At 45.0% G+C, this 21027-nt stretch overlaps 1 protein-coding gene and 1 long non-coding RNA gene across 2 annotated transcripts in view; one reads left to right on the forward strand and one right to left on the reverse strand.

The window, feature by feature from the left end:
- LOC112950500 lies at window positions 1-4425 on the reverse strand. The gene is made up of 3 exons (XR_003250017.1): window positions 4380-4425; window positions 2981-3180; window positions 1-623 (listed from the first exon to the last, which is right to left on the reverse strand). It is a non-coding gene; the product is annotated as an uncharacterized LOC112950500 (long non-coding RNA).
- A 1350-nt stretch (window positions 4426-5775) lies between these two features.
- WAPL (WAPL cohesin release factor) overlaps window positions 5776-21027 on the forward strand; it is a 71713-nt gene continuing 56461 nt past the window's right edge. The window contains exons 1-2 of the mRNA XM_026043092.1: window positions 5776-5819; window positions 19547-19693. Of these exons, the coding sequence (XP_025898877.1) occupies window positions 19590-19693 (104 nt within the window). The 5' untranslated portion in view covers window positions 5776-5819; window positions 19547-19589. The remainder of the gene's footprint in view (window positions 5820-19546; window positions 19694-21027) is intronic.

Here is a 21027-nt window from a genome sequence, read left to right on the forward strand (position 1 = left end):
TCTCAACAGCTGATGTTTGTGCAGGAGCTGGGCACCTACATGCTCCAATGTCCAGAAGCTGGGAAGATAATGGTTAACAAGGGGAAGAGAGACAAGGGCTGCAAGGGCTACGTCCATCCACCTCCCAGGACAATGTTCCTGGTAATGAGCTGATGCAGCCCCAGGTTCAGAGGGCCCTAGTCACCTCTGGCAGTGGGTCACTAAATCCCAATTGCCAGGAGGGAGCCACRAAGAAAGATGCACAAAGACTGCAACAAGTCTTCCAGTGTTTCATAGCTAAGCATTGCTATRCAGAGATGCTCAAGGTTAACATTAACAGAAATCAAAGACTCACTGATTTACCCCTTCTCTTTCTGTTTGGCAGTGGACTGTCAATATTATTCCATAAAGGGAAAAATAATTTTCATGTCCAAAGAAAAAAGAATTAATAATTGAGGCAGTAGACTACTGTTTAAGTTCAGGGTACAGCATCACACTGACTGGATTAACAGAAGAGAGATACTACAGAGTTATGGTTGAGATTTAAATTGTTCTTCCTTCACAGGAAAGCCTTGTTCAACAGCCTGCTGCCTCCTGAGTGTCCTTCTCCTCTGCTGCACAGGAACCGCTCAGTCCTAGGCCTCCTTTGCAAAAAAAAAACAATGATTGATCAGGTGGCAAGATCTAGGGGAGAAGAGGAGCAAAACTCACCAAGGCCTGTGAAACTAGGTGCTTTTACAATTTCATAATTTTACCATTTTTCCGTCACAACTACCGGCACTTTTTATCCTTTATTTCAAAGGCCCAGACCTTGGTTTACATACATGCATGGTTTCTACTATACTACCCTGCAACTGATGGAGATTTTAGGTAGCTTAGGACTAACACAGAYGCTGGTGATTTATCCATGCTTAAGGAATAAATTTACAGTACTCAACTGGAGGTCTGGCTCTAGTCTGCTGAAGTGAACTAAAGCATTCTCTGATACAAATTCAGAAAATATGAGGTACATTCCATCATAAGGACTCCAACCACCCCTGCACATGCATTAAACCCCATAATGGTAGACATGGGGCAGGGGGTTCAAGAACTGTGTTCTTCCAGGAGTTCATATATGAATAAGAACAGCTTACATAATATTGAACATACCAAGCTGCCAGCTCAAAACATGTTACTCTTGCAGCTTAAATCCCAAAGAAAACAGTCCACAGATCAAGTTAACACAAGAATATTCCCTCAAATCATGTGCTGAATTGCTTTTCTAAATAACATACTATGAAAGGCTGAGAGTTCAAATAGTTTGAGTTGTGCTTTTCTCTTGTGCCATAATTAATGCATTATGGAGGTTTACTTTCCCTTACTTCAGATCATCCTTCTCCAGTTGGTTTTGTTTTTCACTTCCTCCCCCCGTCTCCCAGCATTATCCCTTTTTCATTTATTCCTGTTTCTCACTACTTTGCTATCACCTTTTCCCTGGGGAAGAACACTGGGCTATGTAAGAAATTACCAAACCATGAGAACAAGCTATTTTTATGTAAGGAGGTAGAGTTCAGCAGCAGCAGACTAATCCCTGTGAGTCTAGCAGTTCTTCATCAGAATAATTTAGAGTTTTGCATCTGTCACAGACCTACTCTGATTTTGGGTTCAGGACTTCTCTGCACCCCCAGCAGGCTAGCAAGCCCACCAACTTTGCACCAAGGCCATTAAGAAACTTTCACTATAATGTTTAGCACAAACCTGGGGACATTTCATCAGCWCATGAAGGAAGTCTATATTGTAGGGCATTGTATTTCTTAAGAATGACAGAATAAAACCAAGAAAAAAAATATTTTCCTCACAAAGGCATATAACTGCATGTTYCTGCATTATCATATATCAGGTTAATTATTATCCTTTGCAATGGCGTGTGCCTGCTCTGAAGGTAACCAGCAACTAAAGAGGTCCATGCCTAGTCCTGAAATGCTGCAACAAAATAGAAGCCATTTCATAAAGACAGCTTTAAATAGATTTTTCAAGTSGTTATTTACAAATTTATTTTAAAACAACATAGCTCTGTTTAAAGAGAATGCAGGTATTTTCTTTTATCTAGCTCTTAACAAATGGCATTAAGTTAAAGTTGTGATGGCACTGAACATACTGCACAGGCTATTTTACAGTCTGTTGAACACCAAGCAATTAAATGGGTTTGTGTTGTTCATTCAATTCCATTGTTCAAGCAAAAGCAATCACAGCAAGATTAACTGCTCCCTGAGATAATGCAGGGAACTAACAGTTGCCTATAGCTGAGCCCTGTCTGTTTCATAAGCAATTACCTGCTTTAGAGTCAGTGTGTAAGAAAGAGGGACTATGTGTGTGAAAAAAGGGCAAAATCTGATTTCTTTGAATACTCTTCCTTTTGAATAACAATTTTTTTAAACCAAAACAAGAACAAGGCATAATATTGTTATAACCTATTTTATCACAGAGCAAAACAGCAGTGTCTTATTTTATCACATTTTGCAACAGGATAACCACTTGTTACCTTGTAGGACAGTATCTTTTGCTGTTTGTCAGCAAGATGATAGCCTCAAATGAAAATTCAGTACAGAAAAAAAACTTTTAATCAAGACACCCCAGGAAACATTTACCAGTCTTTGGAAGTAACTCCTGGCCATCCATCATTCTCTTATTCTGCACCTTATCCTCTGCAGTTTCCTATTTCTTCATTATCAATAATATAACACATAATGGTTTTGTTACTTCTTCAAAGCATTTGTCTCTAGGGAAGCTGGGAACATTTTAGTTCTTCTCACACAGTAACATATCACATGCCTTTCCTAGCCCAACTATTAGATTGATTATGGTAAGAGAAAGAAAATAGCAGAGTCATTTCTTAATGAGTAGAAAAAAAGCTGAATGAGCCAACACTTCTAATAAGGAGAACCATGAAAAGAGAAATCTGAAACAAGAATTACTAATCAAGAGAGCATATCATAAGCACTCAGCCTCTAAAGATTCTCACCTGGGAATGACATGCCTTCCCTTAGGGCCATTCCACAGATTAGCATTGCTCTAGTCCCCAGTAAGCATCAAGAGTCCCAGCTGGTTGTTTCTCTCCAATGACAACATATTACAGCATTGTCCCATTTTGACCATAAACTCCAGTTAGCAAAGGGCCAGATGATGTTTGTCAAGGATCCTGGCACTGTCACAAGACCAGCCCTAGAACAAGAGAAAGCACTCTGTCCATTTCATCAAAACTTGAGTGTGAACATAGACAGTCTTCTCTTAGCAAGGCTTTGTTGCAAGGGATCTTACTTGAAATCAGGTAGTAGCAATTTCTCCAATGTGTTTGCTGCAGTCAACTTTAAGTTTATTGAACCAACACAGGGTAACATGAACATTGCTTTGGTGGTTCCTATTAAACACCTGTCATTTAAGAGGGAATTAAAACAAATAATTTGTGCTTTTTTCCAAACTCTTAGGGCTGGGCGCATTGCTTTTGTAGGCTAGTGGTTAGCTCAGGTAAGGCTCTTTCAGTCTTTGAAATTCTCCAAGGATCATTCCAGATACTGGGCATATTACAAATGAAAAAGGTAGATGAAGTTGGTTCTTCATTCATCACTTAAAAGTGAAAAAGAAAAAAAATACTTATAGTATTATTGTATCATCTTTCATATATACAATAAGCATYGACTCCAATTTGAGTTTCCTACAAGAATCAAGTGCAACTTCCAAGAGCAATTTCTTATACAGATTAAAGTAACAATTATGAAAACAAATAGTCTCATTTTTCTACTCACTTATCAACAGAACTGACTGTATTGTATGAATATAATGCAATTAGCAGTGTAAAAAATTTGGCTATAGCCACCTAAATGAGTCTTCAATAAAGAAGAGAGATAATGGGAATAGAGAGATAACCACTCTCAATCATTCAAACCTTTACTTTCTCATGTAACAACTTTTTAGATCTAAAAAAGCTTTATTAACATAGCTTTTTTAATTAAATGCTTTAGAATTAGTGCACTTCATGTAAAAGCATAAAAAGCAAGGAAAAACTCAAACTGTTAGTTTCAGCTGACAAAACTGAGCTGGTGCAGAGGCTCCATGGCAGGAAGGACTGTGCTCCCCCATTGAGAGGAAGGCTGGCACAGGAACAGGGCCAGCAGAGAGCCTCACCAAGCAGGGCTCCAGCCCCCAGCACYCTAGATAGACAGAGACAGAGGTAGCAGTAGGGTCAGCCAAGACCTCAGCTCCTTGGTCCAGCCCWCCCTGAGAAAACCAAGCTAAGAATTCAACTTACAGTCTCTTCCAGTAAGAGAAAACAACATCAAACGTAACCCAATCCTTACAAGATGAACCTACAATCAAGCTATGAAATCAATTTACAGCACTAAACCCCAACAAACAAAACACACCTTGGATAACCCAACAAACTCACAGCAGARATGGGAAGGAAAAAAAGCACCTGCCTAGGCTTGAGCTTAAGTAGAGCTCCCAGGCCCATGGGCAGGTGAGGCTGGTCAGGACCATTAAGGACTGTTAGTCACTCAGGGTGCTGACACTAGGAGGGCACTCCTGCTTAAATTAAGAGTAGCTGGCTCACACCTACAATGTGACTTTTTTTTTTTTCTACTGTGTTTTTTTGGTCTTTCAGAATTATAGCCTAGTCACGCATACTTGAATTCTATTCCTGACTGTTCCTCCTGTTGCATTTAAAGTCACCACAGTTTCTCTTCAATTTCTGAAACTGAGTGATGTTTGAGTTGTTCTCAGCTTCTCTTTTGCTCCTTATAAGCTAGACTTTCACAGGACGTCAGGTCAAATACACGTAAAGCTGTTCATCTTTCCACTCAGTTTATCAACAGAGCAGGAGTTCTCTGAATCTGGGAGAACGCAGAGTCTGCCAGCACTGCCCAAAGAGCACCACACAGTGATGCTGGGTTGGATCCTGGAAGCGGAACAGACACATGAGTACAGACCTTCTTCCACACTAAYCACTCCTGCTGAGCGGTGCTTTTCAGCAGTGCTAACCCTCCTGAGCACAACAATGCACTCATGTTCCGTAGCTTCTTTTGYTAGCTGCTTTGTCTTTTGCATAATATATAGAATAGGCAGACTAAAAAAAAAATAATAAAGCAAATAGGGATAGGAGTCAGGTTTCTCAAAAGTCACTTGCTCTTGGATGTCCGTGTGTCTGAGACATTTTGAAGATCGTGACCTGAGGAGAGCATATAGATAGTATGTTCAATAAGGCCCTTTGGGATATTCCTTAAAATARCAGTTGGAGGGGAGGAGCGCTGGCTACACCGATCCAAGGAACGTACTGCAGCGCGCCTGCCGTTTCCTAGGCAGGGAGCTGAATGACTGCAAGTGAGCATGGCCAGGGCAAATGCTGTGGGCTGTCACAGTGCTGAGAGGAACGTRATTGCACGTTGGAGGAGCATAAGTCATGCTTGGTACCAGCTGGACCAATAATCATTTGAAAATTCAGTTGTAAAGCAGTGGGATCTATGTGGTCCTAAGATATCTATTTGATATGGTACAGTTCTTCCAAAATATCTTTGGATTGCATAAGTACAGTGTTTGTGAACTTGTGGATCCTCTGAAGGACTGTATTGCCTTTTTGATTAAAGTAAATTAAATGTGTCAGGGCCCTGAGTGACTAATAGGCCTTAATGGCCCTGATCAGCCTCACCTGGGGCAGCCACCACTGCCCTGCACTGATAGGCCAGGAGCTCTATTTAAGCCGAGCCTTTGGCCTTTGCTCTTTCTGTAAGAGGTGTTGTGGGAGGGCTGCTTTTCAGCTGAACTGTGGCGGCAGGGGGAGGTGGTGCTTTTTGTTTGGCTCCTGACCTGTAAGTTTTTTCCTAGCTTATTATTTGGTATGTTTCATCTCTGTGGATCATTCTAGTAATTCCYGGTGCATACCATGTGGCTTGATTTCCTAGCTTATCTTCTTGTACTTTAGCACCAAGAATGTGCTTCATAATTTTGATCCTTAGCTGAGCTTGGTTGCAGTTTCTGTTTTCAGACACTGTAGGAGGGGACCCATGGCTGTTATGTTACCACTTCCATGTCTGTCTCTTTGGGTGAAGTGGTTCTTGCTGACACAGTAGCATTTAGCTACCATTGAAGTGATATTGCTTGAAACTGAACCTCAAGCCTYTTCAGTTGTTGTAGTTGTGTTCGATGTAAATGTTGCCCTTAATGCTGCTATTGCTGATGCAGCCCTGCTCACAGAAATCCCTGTGCTTGTTTTCTTTTACTGCCCCTCAGACCTTGGCTGCAGTTTATTTTATGTGATGATTTCTCCTAATACAGCTTCTGGAAGGTATAGGTGCTAATATTGTGTTTTAAAGGCAAGGTTCTTCCTTTTTTATGGCCAGGTGCCCTTGCCTGGGGCTGCCAAGAGCAAATATGCAGCTTTGCAGTGAGCTCAGGAAACTGAGAGTGCAGCAGAGGAGCGAATCTGATGGACACTGAGCATAAAAGATAGCAGGGCTGCAGCTCTGTCCTCTCTCATTTGGACAGGCCTATCAAACTATAAATAATTTTTCTTTCTGTTGTACAAGAGATAGAGAGTAGGTGGAGTTGCTTTTTTTACTGCTTCTGAAAGCAAAKACAGAGTAATTGTTTTTGCCAAGACTTCTACTTGGGTTTTTGAGGCAGCCCTTGCTGTCAAGTTCTAGTAGTAAAATAGTAATAGGGCAATGTGTGTGGTGCTGGTGTGCTGTGTAATTGAATTTCTTGTCAAGATAAGCCAGGCAGAATGTGTGTGAAAAGCATCATGAAGCATTATGGACCGTAACTTGGAAGTGACTACTCCTGTTGTAGCCGTAAGATCCTGTTGTGCTCCATGAGGGAGCCCTGCCAGGCCAGCTGCTCTTCCTGTAAGACAAACTACCATGGAAAGGAAAGCAGCAGCAGCCTTCTCTTGAGTGCAATGCTTCCCACTGCCCAAAAGACACGTTCTGGGAGCGCTGCAGAAGGAATTTTATAGCACAGGCAAGCTCAGGTACTATCTAGTGGAGACTGTGTAATAATTAGATGGCATCAGGGATTGTAAGAGGGCACAAATGGGTCTTGAACTTGAAAGCCTATCCGTAGGTGTGGAAATAGTTTGTGCTGAATAGTGTTAGCACTGAGTGGAAATGCTACTGTTCCCACAGCCTTATTGCCCCCACAGCCTCTCCCTTGCCCTAGCAGAGGGGTTGGGAAGTGAATTCACTTTTGCCCCCCCATGGAGCTGTTCTTTTCCCAGTGCACTGTGTGCTCCTTACATTGCAGCTAACTTCAGAGCCTTGGGCATAAGAAATTATGTTCAACATAAATCACCAGTCCTGCTTTGTGCATTAGACGAATGCTACCCCAGAGAGTCATTGCTCTGGGTGTTAGGTTTGTGCTGCTGGTCTCCTCAGAGCCTTTCTGCACCTCTGGGTGAGAGCAGCCCTTGGTGCTGCAGTTGGGGAGGCAGTGCTGTGGTTGGTAAGTGGCTGGTCCCCTGGCCCTGGCAGGCTTTACTGTGTCATCCCTCTGTGGGAAGCACTGCTGCTGCTGTCCTGTGTCTGCTGCCCCTCGTGCCTCAGGGCCACGGGCCTGTGCCCGTGAGAGCGGCTGGGCAGACCCTGCGTGGGGAGCCGGGAAGGGAGTGTGGAAATGCTGGGCGAGGCTGGGGGCAGCGCGGGCTCCGTGGCAGGGTGGGCACCTGTGGGTACAAGTGCCAAAGCAGCGCCACCAATGATGACCCTGCACTGGCAGAGAGGAGGCTGTCGCGTACGGGCATGCAACTTTGTCCTCTTCTAGGATAAAACATCAGTCCCTGCTTTGTTGTGTTGAGTTCTCATCCAAGGAGGAGGATAGGAAGGAGAATTAAAAAAAGAAGGAACAGTAAAATACCAATTAAGGGGTCATAATCTGGGAATTAAGTTGGATTTTTTTTACCCAATGTAGAAATACCTCTAGGTTCATTCACATCTTAAATGCTCACTGTTAATTACTGATGTGTTGCAAGCTATCAAGTAAATAGTAAATTAACATAGCATTTTATATAAGTTCACACACAATGGAATCTATAATCTTCTGGCATGCTGAGGCCTGTTTAAAGAATAAATTGTATGAACACTGGCCTGAGAAATGGAGCCATGGAACCCTACTGTGTTGAAGTCATTTCCAGTGACATTTGGAGCTGTTAGTTTATTGGGTCAGGAGCCACTTGGTGACTTTCCAAGTCATGGACTGTAGAATTGAGAAGGTTGAGAATAAGCTGTAGAATTGAGATATTTGGATTTGTCATGGCAAAATGCAGCACATCTGTATTTATAAGGAAGTGACTGTAGATACAATTATGTAGAAAAGAACTGAGTTTGCTTCCTTTTGAAACCTAATTACTTCTTTCCTGAAAGATGCTTGTGGGATCTTGCTGGCTGTAAAAAGCAGAAAGAAATTTGTTTAACACCAATGTGTTTTATAAAAGTATCAAGTAACATTTAAATGAATGCCTTCCTGAGGGTCCTTGGTAGGAAGGTGTAAGATTGATGTGAATTCTTGGCTTAACTTAAGCCAAGCTTAATTTAAGCCAAGAAATACACCCTGCAGTGGGAAGGGTAGTCTTTTGCTGCTAGAGATTCAACTATAAAGAAGGAGCAAAAACCTTAGTCTAATTCATTTAGCTGTACTTTCTTTCCCCTCAGAAAAAAGAACTGGACTTCAGTGTTTCAGAAAAGCCTGGGCTGTTTTCATTTTTTTCTGGCAAGCCAGTAGATCTAGTTGGATGAAAGTTAAATACAGTGATGAGGAAACTGCATTTGTTGTGCTGTCCCCTCTAGAAGGATTCTTTTTCCTCTTAAACGTATTGGGGGGAGGCAAGATGGAAAATAGAAGTAGGAAAGGAGGAGAAGGAATGTGGAAAGGTGATGAATGTGAGTGTGAAATGCCCGGGGAGCGGGTGATGTGGACTGAAGTGATGATGAGGAGAGGCTGGAGAAGGGTGTCTGCCCTGCTGGCTTGGAGCCCCTGTGTGTGAGGTTACAGCTGTGATGCGTGCACAGACACTGGTGTCTGCGGGCTGGCGGTGACCTCTTGTCTGTAGCTGCTGCTTCATGAAGATGCTGCGCCTGCCTGGTGAGGGAGCCTGCAGCCCCTGTCAGAAGTTGCAGTGTCTGGCAACTTGTCTGCTTTCTGCTCCTGACCCTGGGCAGGTACCTGGATATTGTCTCTCTGTAGCACCACATCCTGTTTGTGATTGTATCTCCTCAGGGAAAGTGTTAGGTATGAAGTGGTGAGCATTGGTCACCCATAGTTCTCTAGACTTGCTACTTTTACCTGCTTTCCTATCCGTGATTGTGCCTTTGTTCTGCACAGAGGCTGTGAGTTAACAGAATACAATATTATATATATAATTGTGTTGCATGGAGTGTTCATAGACCCCAGAGCAGAAGGGGGAGCAGTAGTGTGAATCCAGCAGTGCCCTGTCCAGCTGTATTTGCATTGCTTTTAAAGGCTGTTGCCTCTGCAGGAGGCAATTCCTATTCTTTTTATAGTGTTTTCTAAGCCTGTAGTTAATATTAACTGACAGGGACAGCTGTGAATCTTGGGATTTCCTATGACACATAATTAAGGAAAACACTAATTCATGTAGAGACAGATGCCTGATGGTAAATTGCTCTGTGTGAATATCATTGCCTTCACTGCTAACTGTTTCCTGCTGATTACTGAAAATCTGTCTTCTAGTATAAGCTGCTAGAGGGATGTGGCAGGGTTTCCAACTTGTACACATCTAAAGAAAAAAAGCAGAGCAGCTTTTTACCTGTTTACACTTTCATTCTTGCATTTATGGGCCAGTTGTCCTAAATCATCCTGTACCTAAATGTGTGTGAATTTGCACTGGAAGCCCTCTCTGGAACCTGGAGAGGGACTTGCATTCAGCAAGGGCTTAGCAGCTCAGCCAAGCTATTGCTGAACTGCTGAGCAGATCCCAGGTAGAATCTGGTTCCTGTTTTGCCCAAAAGAGCCCAGCAAATGGGGGCTGCTCTGCCAGCAGCTCTGCAAGATGAGCGCAGGGTAACCAGGGCAGCCCTGGGATCGCAGGTCCATCGTGATGAGGCAGGTCCTAGCGGGACTGTTAAATGGGAAGGCTGAGTTGGGATCAGCAAGACCCCTTGCTCTGGCAAAGGCCTAATGTGGGGGCCTGACCTCAAATGCAGCTCCTGAGCAAAGCAGAGGAAGCCAGATGAGCTACTGAGAGCTCACAAAGTCTGACCTGATGTTGCAGCCTAGGCTCAGCACTGCTTCCTTGGGCCCGGCCAGCCCAGTGCTGTGGGGAGGAGCAGGGAGGTGCAGGGCCTGGTGTGCTCATATAGTTGTTTGAGGTTGCTGTGTGCTGGCCCTGCTTTGGGGCTGTTCAGGAGACAGAAGGCATGATACTGGGTTAGCTGGACCTTCAGTCTCATGTGGTGCAAGCATTGTTATGGTAATGTGCTAACAGTTCATTTTGGCTTCAGAGTAAGCTTAGGCTGAGTGTAAGAAAAGCATTTCTAAATGGAACTGAATGAGCATCCTCCAAGCAGGTTTGAAGTGTAACTTCTGATCTGTTCTGTAAGCTAATTAGCTGCCACCCTAAGCGGAGAATCAAGTGCGTGAACAAGCAGATAGCTATGATCAGAAGTGCAGAGCTGTCCTCCTTAATGTCTTGTTGAAGAGATCTGTTCCCTTGCAGGCTGGCTCTTGGCTCATTGCCTTGTCAGTGAAAAGATCTGATTATTCAGTTCCAGTTTCCTTGGAAGAAATGTGCTGGTATCCCCTGACTCATACCTTACTGATGAGCAGCACAGTGAATGTTGAATGTAATGTGTCTGAGTAGAGAGGAAGCTCAATTGGTGCTTGCCTGACCTTCTCCAGTCCATTTCCTGCAGGTGGATGTGAGCCTGGAGTCACGGGTTTGCTGTCGTCTGCCCACACTGGCCACTAGCTGCAGGGCCACAGGACAAGCCTGGTTCCTGCAGCCTTCTGCTGGTGCAGAGCCAGCTTGAACGGGGCTGCTCAGACCACAGGTTCCTGTCTGTGGGGCAGAATGGGTACTATGGAAAGAAGTCTTAAGATGTAAACAGAGAAAACTACATTTATGATCAAGGAAACAGTTTCCTTTATCACTCTAAAGGTAATTCTGTTTGGATCAAGGCTATTATGAGGCATGCCTAGCACTTCAAACTTTCCTGTGCCCTAGAAAACAACAGACCTGTCTTGATTCCTGGAGCTTAGCATGAAAGACGGGCAAGTGCTACAAATCAACAGGAGCTGAGCTTCATACAGCATACATGTACTTGGGGTTGCTGAGCATCTCTTAAAGCAAGAGTGCACTGCAAAGCTCTGATGACTCGATGGTGACAGATGCCACTGCAAAAGCTTGTTTTCTCAGCCCTGCCATGTCTCTGCTTTTATCTAAATCAGAGTGTTCATGTATCAGCATGGGTAATCCTGATTATGATCTTCCTGCTATCTATTAAATGAACTGCTTTTTACCAAGCTTAGTTTTGAAGACCATTAAAAACACAGAGCAGGGTCTGCTATTGTTAGCTGGTGGCAGAACAAAAGCAGTGCAGGTACCTCTGAACCGCTAACAATCCTATTGCCTGTCTGGGGGTGCTGCAAAGATGATGTGTTTCACAGCACACTTTGCTCTTGATCTGAATATTTAGCCAGGTGCTAAGACCTGTATTTTCTGCAGTCATCCAAACGTACCCAGTGTTGGTTTTACAGAAACTAAGATATTCTGTGGGCTCTAATTGAGGCAGCTATTACTATGGAGAGCTAAAGGTAACATATTAATGTGTAGTTCCTAGTATATATGCTATTTTCAAGAGAAATATGGATCACTTGGTGCTTATTTGCATATGGAGCTTATCACAGCATTGCAAAACAGTCAATGACCTCAGGAAGTCTCTTGTCCAAGAGAGCAGGAGACAGAGTCTCAAAGCAAGGTCAGCTCTGAGTTAACTGCTCAGGGTGGGCTTGAAAACCTCCCAAGCTGCAAAATGTGCAGCCCCTTTGGGCAACCTGTGCCCCTGCCTGTCCCTGTGGTGGAAAGTTCCTGTATATGCAGTCAGAGCTGCTCTTTCTATTCCAGCTGAGTCCACAGGCAGACCCTGTTGCAAAATGCCAGTATGTTGGTTTGCAGCTCAGCCGTTTGATCTGTGGTGTTCTCAGACAGAAGGTGATGTGGAGACCCCTGCCTGGGCAGAGCCCTGGGGACAGACTGGTGGCTGTGCTCCCCTGGGGTGCGGGGCTCCTCTGTGCTGCACTACCTGCAGCTCTCAGTGTCTGCAGCTCAGCCACGGTGAAGATTATTGGAGTGTGAGTGCCGTGGCACTGAAAGTGTCCAGAAATGAGGAAGAGTCTTCATAAATGTTGTACTGACTGGATCTTCCACATGGGCTTTTTTCTTCCCAGTGTACTTGTATGCATCTGCCTCACTGCAATCCGTGCAGGATTCTGGTGTCTTTATCTGAAGTTGCTCCTGTCTTGCTGGAGTAGCAAAACCGCTGTGCAACTGTCGTCATCTCCTTTCATTGCTGCCCTACTGCCTCTGAGTAGCAGCCCTAGAGCAGGGTGGGCTGGTGACTCTGTTCTGCAGCTGCGGTGACAAATCTGCCTCTGCCTGCAGCCTCAGGAGGACGGTGCTGCTTCGCTTTGCACAGAAGATGCCTTTTGGTTTGGATTTTTTAAACAGTGAGAAACAATAAATTATTTTAAATGGAAATTTTAAACAGATGACTGAGACTTCCCTCAATCACCAGGAAAAGCCTTTCCTTTATCCTTGGCAAAGGAATGAATGGATTATCCTTACTTTAAGTATTATACCCCCACATGGGGATGAATTAACATCTAATTAGAAGAAAGTTATTTCCTGATATGGTAATTACATTCTATTTTTTTGAGTGTTTAGTCAAGTTATAAATTTATGTAACCTGTTTTTTATAGGCATGTTGCTTGTATGTGTCTCCTGTTGGTTTGTCACCATGACCACTTTGTTTCAGTGTGACTGACACTCTGTACCTGAGGCAAGTTGACCCTAGACCTGAATGCAAGAAATAGGGGAGTGACATCTGAGGAGCTACAGAAGCCCTTGATTCCTGCAGCCTTCTGCATGGCTCTGCTGTGCAGAGGGCTGTGCATGCGAGTCAAAGAGCAAAGCATGTTCTCTTCACTAGATCTTCAGGCTGCAACATACTGCTATTTTTCCAACATAATTTCATGCTAAGTGTGTATGCCAGTTCCACAGGTTTATAAAGCCAATATTAAACTCTCACTTGACGGGTTTATAAATGTTGACATGTAAAAATGTCTACTTCCTTTAGAAATTACTCTTTTCAATGTCTAGAAGAATTTATTATCAAGTACTGGCAGCAGGATCTCTTTGGCAAATGTTCTACCACAGAACTATCTGCCTTACATCTGGCTCTGCTCTTTCCATAACCTAGGAAAATGTTCTTGTCTGTGCAGATCTGCGTCAGCTGTGTTCTCTTGGTCAGGAGCAGTGTTTAAGCAGCAATACACAAGGGGCCTCTGTAGGTGTGTATTCAAGAGCCATACACATTTGGGCTGCTGGGTTGTGAGCACTGTGTGTTCCTCATACCCTTCCAAGCAGTAGTTCTGCTTTTGTGGGAGAGTTTGCTCTGGACACTGGGAGATGTTATTACTTTAGGCCAGGAAGTTTCAGTTCCTTTGAGGGAGGGATCTGCATTAAGGAAAGGAAACTCAAAAAATTCATTTGGTGCATTTGACCTTGTTCAGCAATGTGTGAAAGTGTCTGTAGGCTTGGGAAGGCAAAACAGGTGGTTCTAAGCCTGCCAGAGGCAGTAAGGGCACAGTGTCCTCAGAGTGTAGGTAGAATAGACCTCTATCAAAACAGAATTTATTACCAGATGGCTGGCAAGGCTGCTTTGAAAATCTGGCACATGTTGTGTTGCTGTCAACTTCAGAACAGAGCCCTCAACGACAAGTTTCCTTAAGCGCTCCTGCCCACAAACTGGAGTAGCTCTTGTCTCTCCAGCTACTGTCAGGGCACACAGGCTGTGACGTGCTGCACGGTGTCAGCACTGCTCTTGCTCAGTTGATCCTGCATGTTCCAGCTGCTGTATCTCTGAATGCATGTTGTGTTTGTGCAATATTTCCGTTTTCTAAACAAAATGTTTCAAGACCTTAAAGAAAATTGGATAGTTTGTTTGCATTATCTGATCAGAAGAGCATAAAATGTAAACACTGTACTTGTTTCTACCATATTACGAAGACAAACTCATTTTACTCTTTGCTCAAAGGCTATTGGGAAAACCTTAGCTGAATCCTGTCCCTGGAGATGGGAAAGGTTGGCAAGTGTTCTCTCTCTTTAAATAAGATCTTTCGGGAGCTTTCTGGACCTCATCATCAGATTTCACAGTAAGAGCATGAGAAAGTTGAGCTTTGTATTAGCTAACAGAAGAGAAAGACACAAAACAGAAGCTGGGAAAAACTAATCCCAACTGTCTTTTAGTGGAAACATTGGCATTTCTTCTTTCGTAAGAGCTGGCAGAATCTCCCTGTTGAGAAATGTTTCTGTGAACTGTAAGGCTAGTACTTGTGCAACGCAACTGTGCAGCAATACTCAGAGCAGGCACCTGCCAGGCAAAAGCCTTTGCAGCCCGTGGAGCTATTGGGGATGAGATTTAAACGTTGGGAATTATGCCAAAACAAATGCAATGTTAATGAATTAGTTAAATGGAGAAATGGCCCAGTGTGCTCTAGTAAGCCAAAAATTCTGGAGGCTCTTCCCATTTCTGGCTACCAAGAGTGTAGTCTGGCTTGACAGTATCCTCAGAGCGATAGCAGTGCAAGGCCCAGTAGTTTGCAAAATACTGCACTACCAAACTGCATGTGTGTGTTGGCTTGAGCTGCCAGAATAACTATTAGTTAGGGCTGGTGTGTGCATTAATGTCAGTGTGTCTGCAAGAACTGCTTGGTCACCTTGTTACTTACCAGTAGGTGTCACTGGAGTCCAGCAGAGACCTGTTATTACTTAAAAAGGTTCTTTTCCACTTAATCTTCCCTTGATTAGAGAGCAGCACTTGGTATTTACTCATGTTGACATGTATCCAGTAAAAACAAAGAGCTGAAACCAATGCTTTCTCAAGTATGTTTTTTTCCTATTTCAGTTACTGGTAATTATTGATGGATAATTAAGTGGATTGGGCAAGAACTTTGATATGTTTTTTCCCCTCTGTAGGATGCCTGACTCAGGTCCAAGCTGCTATTGACCAAAGTGATCAGCTGATGCAAAGATGAAGCTGGTTAGGCAAGGCCTGTCCCCTTGGCTGGCGGGTCAGGGGAAATACAGGCAAAAGACCCAAGTTGTCAAAATCCTTGGCCCCTGCGCTGAAAGTTGCACAGCAACTCCCCTGTGGGGTCTGTGCCTACCTGCTTCTGGGAATCAGCACCCTGTTCTTACTCTGGTGTCCACGTTTTTCTTCTGCCATCTTAAAAGTAAATTGCAGTAAATATAAGTAGTAGTAGACCTCAGAAGTAATCTAGATAATTGTCTCTATCATTAGTTTTATGCAGGAATACTCCGTTACAGAGCTGTTTCTCTAAAGATTGGAGTCTCACGTGCTAGACTGTATTTTTAGAAATGGAGCAGTGCTGAAAGAGACTGCCTAAGACTGAGCTGGAGAGCAGGAAGGGATTTTTTTTTGCTTTGATGAAATGTGGTCCTTCACTGCCACAGGGTTGTTAGATAGGAGATCAGCAAAGGTATTTTGTTTTTAATAAGCTGTCAGGTATTTGCTGTCTGGAGGGTGCAAAAAAGCATCAGACCAACCCCTATGATATGTTCCAACTGTTTGATATTGTACATCAAAAGACAAAGAAAAAAGGAGTTAGGTTTGTGTTACTAAACAGACATGGTAAAAGGCTTATTCTTTATTAAGACCTCTAGAGAGGCATTTTGGCTTAAAGAAGACTTACTTTAAGGCTCAACTCTTGTATCAATTCCTTTTTCCAATTTCTTTACAAAGAAATGGCTGTACATACAACAATGAGTGTTTATCTCAGAAGTTTAAGATTAAACATCCACTAGGAAACAGAGCATTAGGAGGCTGTTGCAGGCAAATGTATTAGGATAATAACCTAGTCTCTGACACTAAATGCACTGTCCTGTGGTTCTTGAACGTCTCCTGCTTTGCTTGGTATGCCTAAAGAAGTGATCAATACGCAGGTTGGTTTTTAGCCTTTGCTATCTTGTGCAAATAGGCTCCTGCAACACCCACTCAGCGGCGGCCGGCGTGCTCCTCGGCTGCGCGTGGGGCTGATCTTTGGCCCTGGCGCAGGGCAGGGGACGCTGCGGAGCGAGCCCTGCTGCACACGGGGACCCGGCCTGGCTGGCTCTTACACAATGTGCTGCACAGTGGTTTGAGTCCAGGGGAGGGTAAAGTGTTTAGGGCTGCGCTCTGGCAGGGAACTAATGAAGCCTCTAGCTGCTCTTTTGCTACCTGCTGCTTCTCGAGAAAATCTAGATGCAATTTTTTATTTAATTTTCATTTTATCAGCTTAATTTGTTAGTACATTAGTTTGCCATATGGCCTGGAGAAACATCGTGGAAAGTAGTCTTTCTTGGTGCTACAGGATTTCAGCTGAGCATGGATTTGCTTTTCTAGTTGTAGTTTGTTGCTGTTCTTGGTATCATCAGTGCAGTGGAGTAGCTCTTCAACCTGGTTCTTCTATGGCTTAATGGTTTGTAACTGCTGTAGAAATGCGTAATTACTGGCTGAGACTGGCTCTTTCTAAAATATAGAAATAAGAACTTGGAAAATACTAAGGTAAAAACCAATCCTGTAAAAATTCAAAGGAGGCTGAGTTGTTATAGGGTCTGTATATAAAGAGCCATACAAACTTGATGAACATGAAGAGGCCAAAGGAATGTATGCATTAGTTTGGGTCGCATAGGCACTTTTTAACTGTTGCAAGAAGTAGGTCAGAAAAATAAACAGAAGGGCTGGTTCCCTTCTGCTGGAGGAGGAATAGAACAGGACAGTGAGAGTCCCACCCAAAAAAAGTCTTTATCAGTGAGAAAGTTTAAAACTTCAGTTACTTGTTAGTTTTTTTTTTGCTCCCCAGCAGATGTTTTGTCAGTAAATTTTGGTAGCCTGCATTAAGGGCTGCTGTTGTGATGGCAGATAGAGGTTCAGCACTCAACAGTAACACACACCAACAAGCCCTCCAAGTGAGCTCAGAGGGAGGGGAAGGTTGGTGTGAATTCAGCCCTCTGATCTGCAGCAGATCTCAGGTGTTGGAGAGACTCAACCCCCTTTTGCCCCAGAGCAAAACAATGTATACTTCACCTTACCAAAGAGCCCAAACTTCCTTTACCTTGAAAGATCAAAAGATCGCTTCTGAAGTAGACTGTATCCTCACTGCAAAGGAGTTGGATGGAGTTGGATTTTTAAAAAAATTTTTTCTTGAAACACCGTGGCACTTTGTAAAATATTTGTGGGAAAAGGCACTGGCAGTTGATCCTATGTAGCTGGCGGAGAAACTCCACAGCACAATCAAGTTCTGATCTTGACAAATTATAACAAGGTCACAGCTACTCCGTGCATTTCCCACTAGTATCTCACCACGGGTTTTTCCAGTAGATTTGCAGGCTGAGCACCTAGGGGAAAAAATGGCCTGGAACAAACAGTGAGAATTTAGCCGTAGGTGAGTGACTGCTGTTGGCTTGTCGAGTAGAACTAGTATTTCCAGAGGTTTTTACATGGCAGAGATGATGCAGCCTCCTGCATGATTGCAACAGATGGGTGTGCGGGCTGGGGAGAGGTGGAGCGGCTCAACCCTCTTCTGTGGCTGCCTCTGTCTCATTCATTAGTGCCCTTACCCAGGGAACTCTTCTATCACAGCAGACAGCCCCTCGCTGTGCTCCTGTAACCCTTCTTTTGTTCCACTTTCTTGTTTAATCTTTCGGTTGTTAAACTTAATGCTGGCTCTTGGCCACCTCCCATGATGGGAAAGCTATGGTATGATACAAGTACTGTTAGAGAAAAAGTCTACCACTGTATCAAGCTTCCCCTTTTGAATTCCTTCATGGTCTGTCTTCTCAGGGTTCAGCATGAGGAAACAAGCAATATATTGTGTGTTGCTACTCAGGTGAAGCACCTTACTAAGAAAAGCTGCCTTCCTGACAGAAGTCACACTTGCTTACAAACTGAGCTGCATGCCCCTCCCTTCTCTCCCCTGTAAGTTGTGCTTTACAGTCGGCTCTGATCCGCTGCTGGGGGTGTCAGCGCAGTGCGAGTGTTTTCCACCCGCTCCCAGGCTACTGCTGTGGCTGAACTTCTTCCACCAGGTATTAGCAGTGATACTAATGTATAAATAGCTGTCTTCAGAGCTGTTTCAGGGAGGTTCACTAAAACATGGTAATTAGGTGCTTAATGCATCTATTTTCTCTCCTTTCATCTTTGCTATGCAAATAGCAGGGGGAAAATTCCACCCTCAGTGAAGCAAATGGCAAACCCTTGTGCTGTCACCCAGGCATACTGGGTGACACCTCCTGAAGGCCAGGAACAGGAGGAGACTGACATTTTGCAAAGAAGCAGCAAAATGCAGTGAAATGTTTTAACATTTTAAGTGGCACTAATTGGGACATGAAAGCTCTGCAGCAGCTGTCACTGATGCAAGAGCAGCAGGACATCATCTTCCCCATCCCTTTCCTCCTGGAAGGAAGGATCATTGGGAACCGGAGGGAATGCGGGAGGCAGTGTCTAGGCAGAGACAGAAGTGTGAAGAGAAGGCGGACAAGTGGATTGAGGGCTCAGTGGGTTTCATGGTCCTGAGGGGAGAGGTCTGAATGTTAGGAGTAACGGGGAGAGCAGGGAGGATGAATGCACTATGCTGTTAGTTCAGACACTTCATGTAAAGGATATTTACTGTCCTGGTTCTTACCAAAATCTGGCAGCCTAACTGTGTACAATGCTAGTTTTGGCCAAATGCTGAAAAATCATCTAGACATCTTCTAGAAGGACGCTGCTGTCTTCATCTTACTGCTAAGTATCTGCCAAGTGGGAGATTTTCCATTTTCCTACTGTGTGGCCCCCATTTCCTTTTGGAGGAAAATCTTAGTTGAAACATACTTTAAGGTGAAATGCAATGTCTGTGGAAACATTGAATCCTCCTAGGGCTGCATCTTTGGCTGGGCTTTGTTTTGGCAAGTCTGTGTGGTACCACGACAGGGGTCTCAGAAGGTGAAAAGCAGAAGTGGGAGAGCTCGGCAGGTGTCAGGATGTGGTATGTCTGAATGACTGTTCTGTCATTCTTGCTTGTTCCTTCTGTGTTACACTTTTTATTGCTAGTCTTGAGGCATTTGAGCTGTGGAGTTTTTAAGTTTATTTTCAGTGCTTTCTGACTTTATTATTGCTAGTAATGGTGCGAGTTTGGGGGGCAGGGGGAAGTACAGCATGTGTTAGGAAAGCTGTGGGAGATGAAGCATGAAGACTTAAGATGGCTCCCTCATGTCTTTCGTTATGGGGACAAATGCAGCATGTTTTGTGTCTTTGTGTTTTTGTAGGGAGAGATGGCAGCTATCAACAGAATTCTACGAAAGATGCAAGATGCCTGCTAAATTCTTTCCTTTAGAAGAATTGAACTTTCCTACTGTGAAGAGTAGCTGGGATTTGGCATATATTTGCTCTGTGTTGGTGCTTGCATATTTGAGGTAAGCTAGATAAAATAGAAATAGTGAAGCTTTACGTATTTTTTTGTCAACTTAGTAAGTTGTTTGATGTAAAAATTCCAAAAGTATCTAGAGTAAGATGGTTGTGAAAATAAATGGTCCATTTCTTCTGTTCCTAAACACACAAAAGTTATCTTTCAAGTAGGTAACAAGTTTTACTAGCCTTATAGCCTTTTGTGGATACCTGAAATAGGGTTGTTGGCACCTGTGTTAGGTTAAACTTGCCCTCTGAGTTGTGTGACATCTGTTCATGACTGGGAGCCTGTGGTGCTTTGTGTTGCTGTATGTGGGGATGCCACAGAGCTGGAAATGCTGCTGGGGACATGGAGCATGGTGGGGCTTTGGGGCAAACTGCTGCTGGCCCGAGACCTTCATCCTGCTGCACAACCTCCCACACTGCTGCTGATGATGAGGTATCCCCAGCAGCAGCGGCTCATGCTCTAAAAATCCTGTTTCCCACCGCTTTTAGAAGCGATATCCTGGGAGTTTGCTGGGTTCGGCGCCTCCCTCGGGCCACATTCCCGCAGTTGGGTGCCCAGGGCAGAGCTGCTGTTGCTGCGTGGTGCGTGCGGCCTGCACTTCCTCCTGCAGGCCTGCGAGCTGCTGCTGCTGTGTGCCCCTGGCCTCCCCGTGCCCTCCGGGAGCAGCTGGGCCTTGGGAACCCTGCAGCGGGATGGGGCTGGGACCTGCGCAGCTCTGTGTTTGTTCCTAAGGCTCAAGCGAGCCCCTGCGTAGCTGCAAAACAGGAATGTTCATCGGGGCTGGTGGTGCCTCTGGGTGCTGGGGAGGCAGGAGGCTGCAGTTAAGCAAGAGCTGTTATGGGCTGTTAGGGAAGAGCACTCCCGCGTGCCTGTTGGAAGCACTAAGGTGCGGCAGTGGGGACGACGGCGGCAACAAATGAGGGAAAAGTCGTGTTTTTAGGGGTGGGGGCCAAGGCGGAGGGGGGAGAGGACTACAACTCCCGTGAAGCACCGCGCGGGGCGGGCGCGGCGCTGGCGGCGGCGGGGCGGGCGCATGCGCGGCCGCCCCTTCAGTAAGGCAGGGCGCGATTGGCTGCGGGCGGCGGCCGGTGCGGGCCGCGCAGTGACGGAAGGAGCGGCGCAAATGGCGGAGAGATGGTCGCGGGCCCCGGCCCCGGCCCGGTGCCGAGCGCGGCGCTAATCCCGGCGCGGAGGAGGCGGCGCCGGAGGAGGCGGCGCCGGGGGCCCTAGGCCTGCGCCCGAGCCCGCCGCTGCCGCGCGGGAGCGGCCGGAGCAGCCGAGCACAGGGGCGAGCGGCGGCCGCAGGCGGCGGATCGGCGGAGCAGCCGCGGCCAG

Source organism: Nothoprocta perdicaria, unplaced genomic scaffold (genome assembly GCF_003342845.1).
Source record: "Nothoprocta perdicaria isolate Ctin4 unplaced genomic scaffold, notPer1 scaffold_32, whole genome shotgun sequence".
Lineage (NCBI taxonomy): Eukaryota > Metazoa > Chordata > Aves > Tinamiformes > Tinamidae > Nothoprocta > Nothoprocta perdicaria.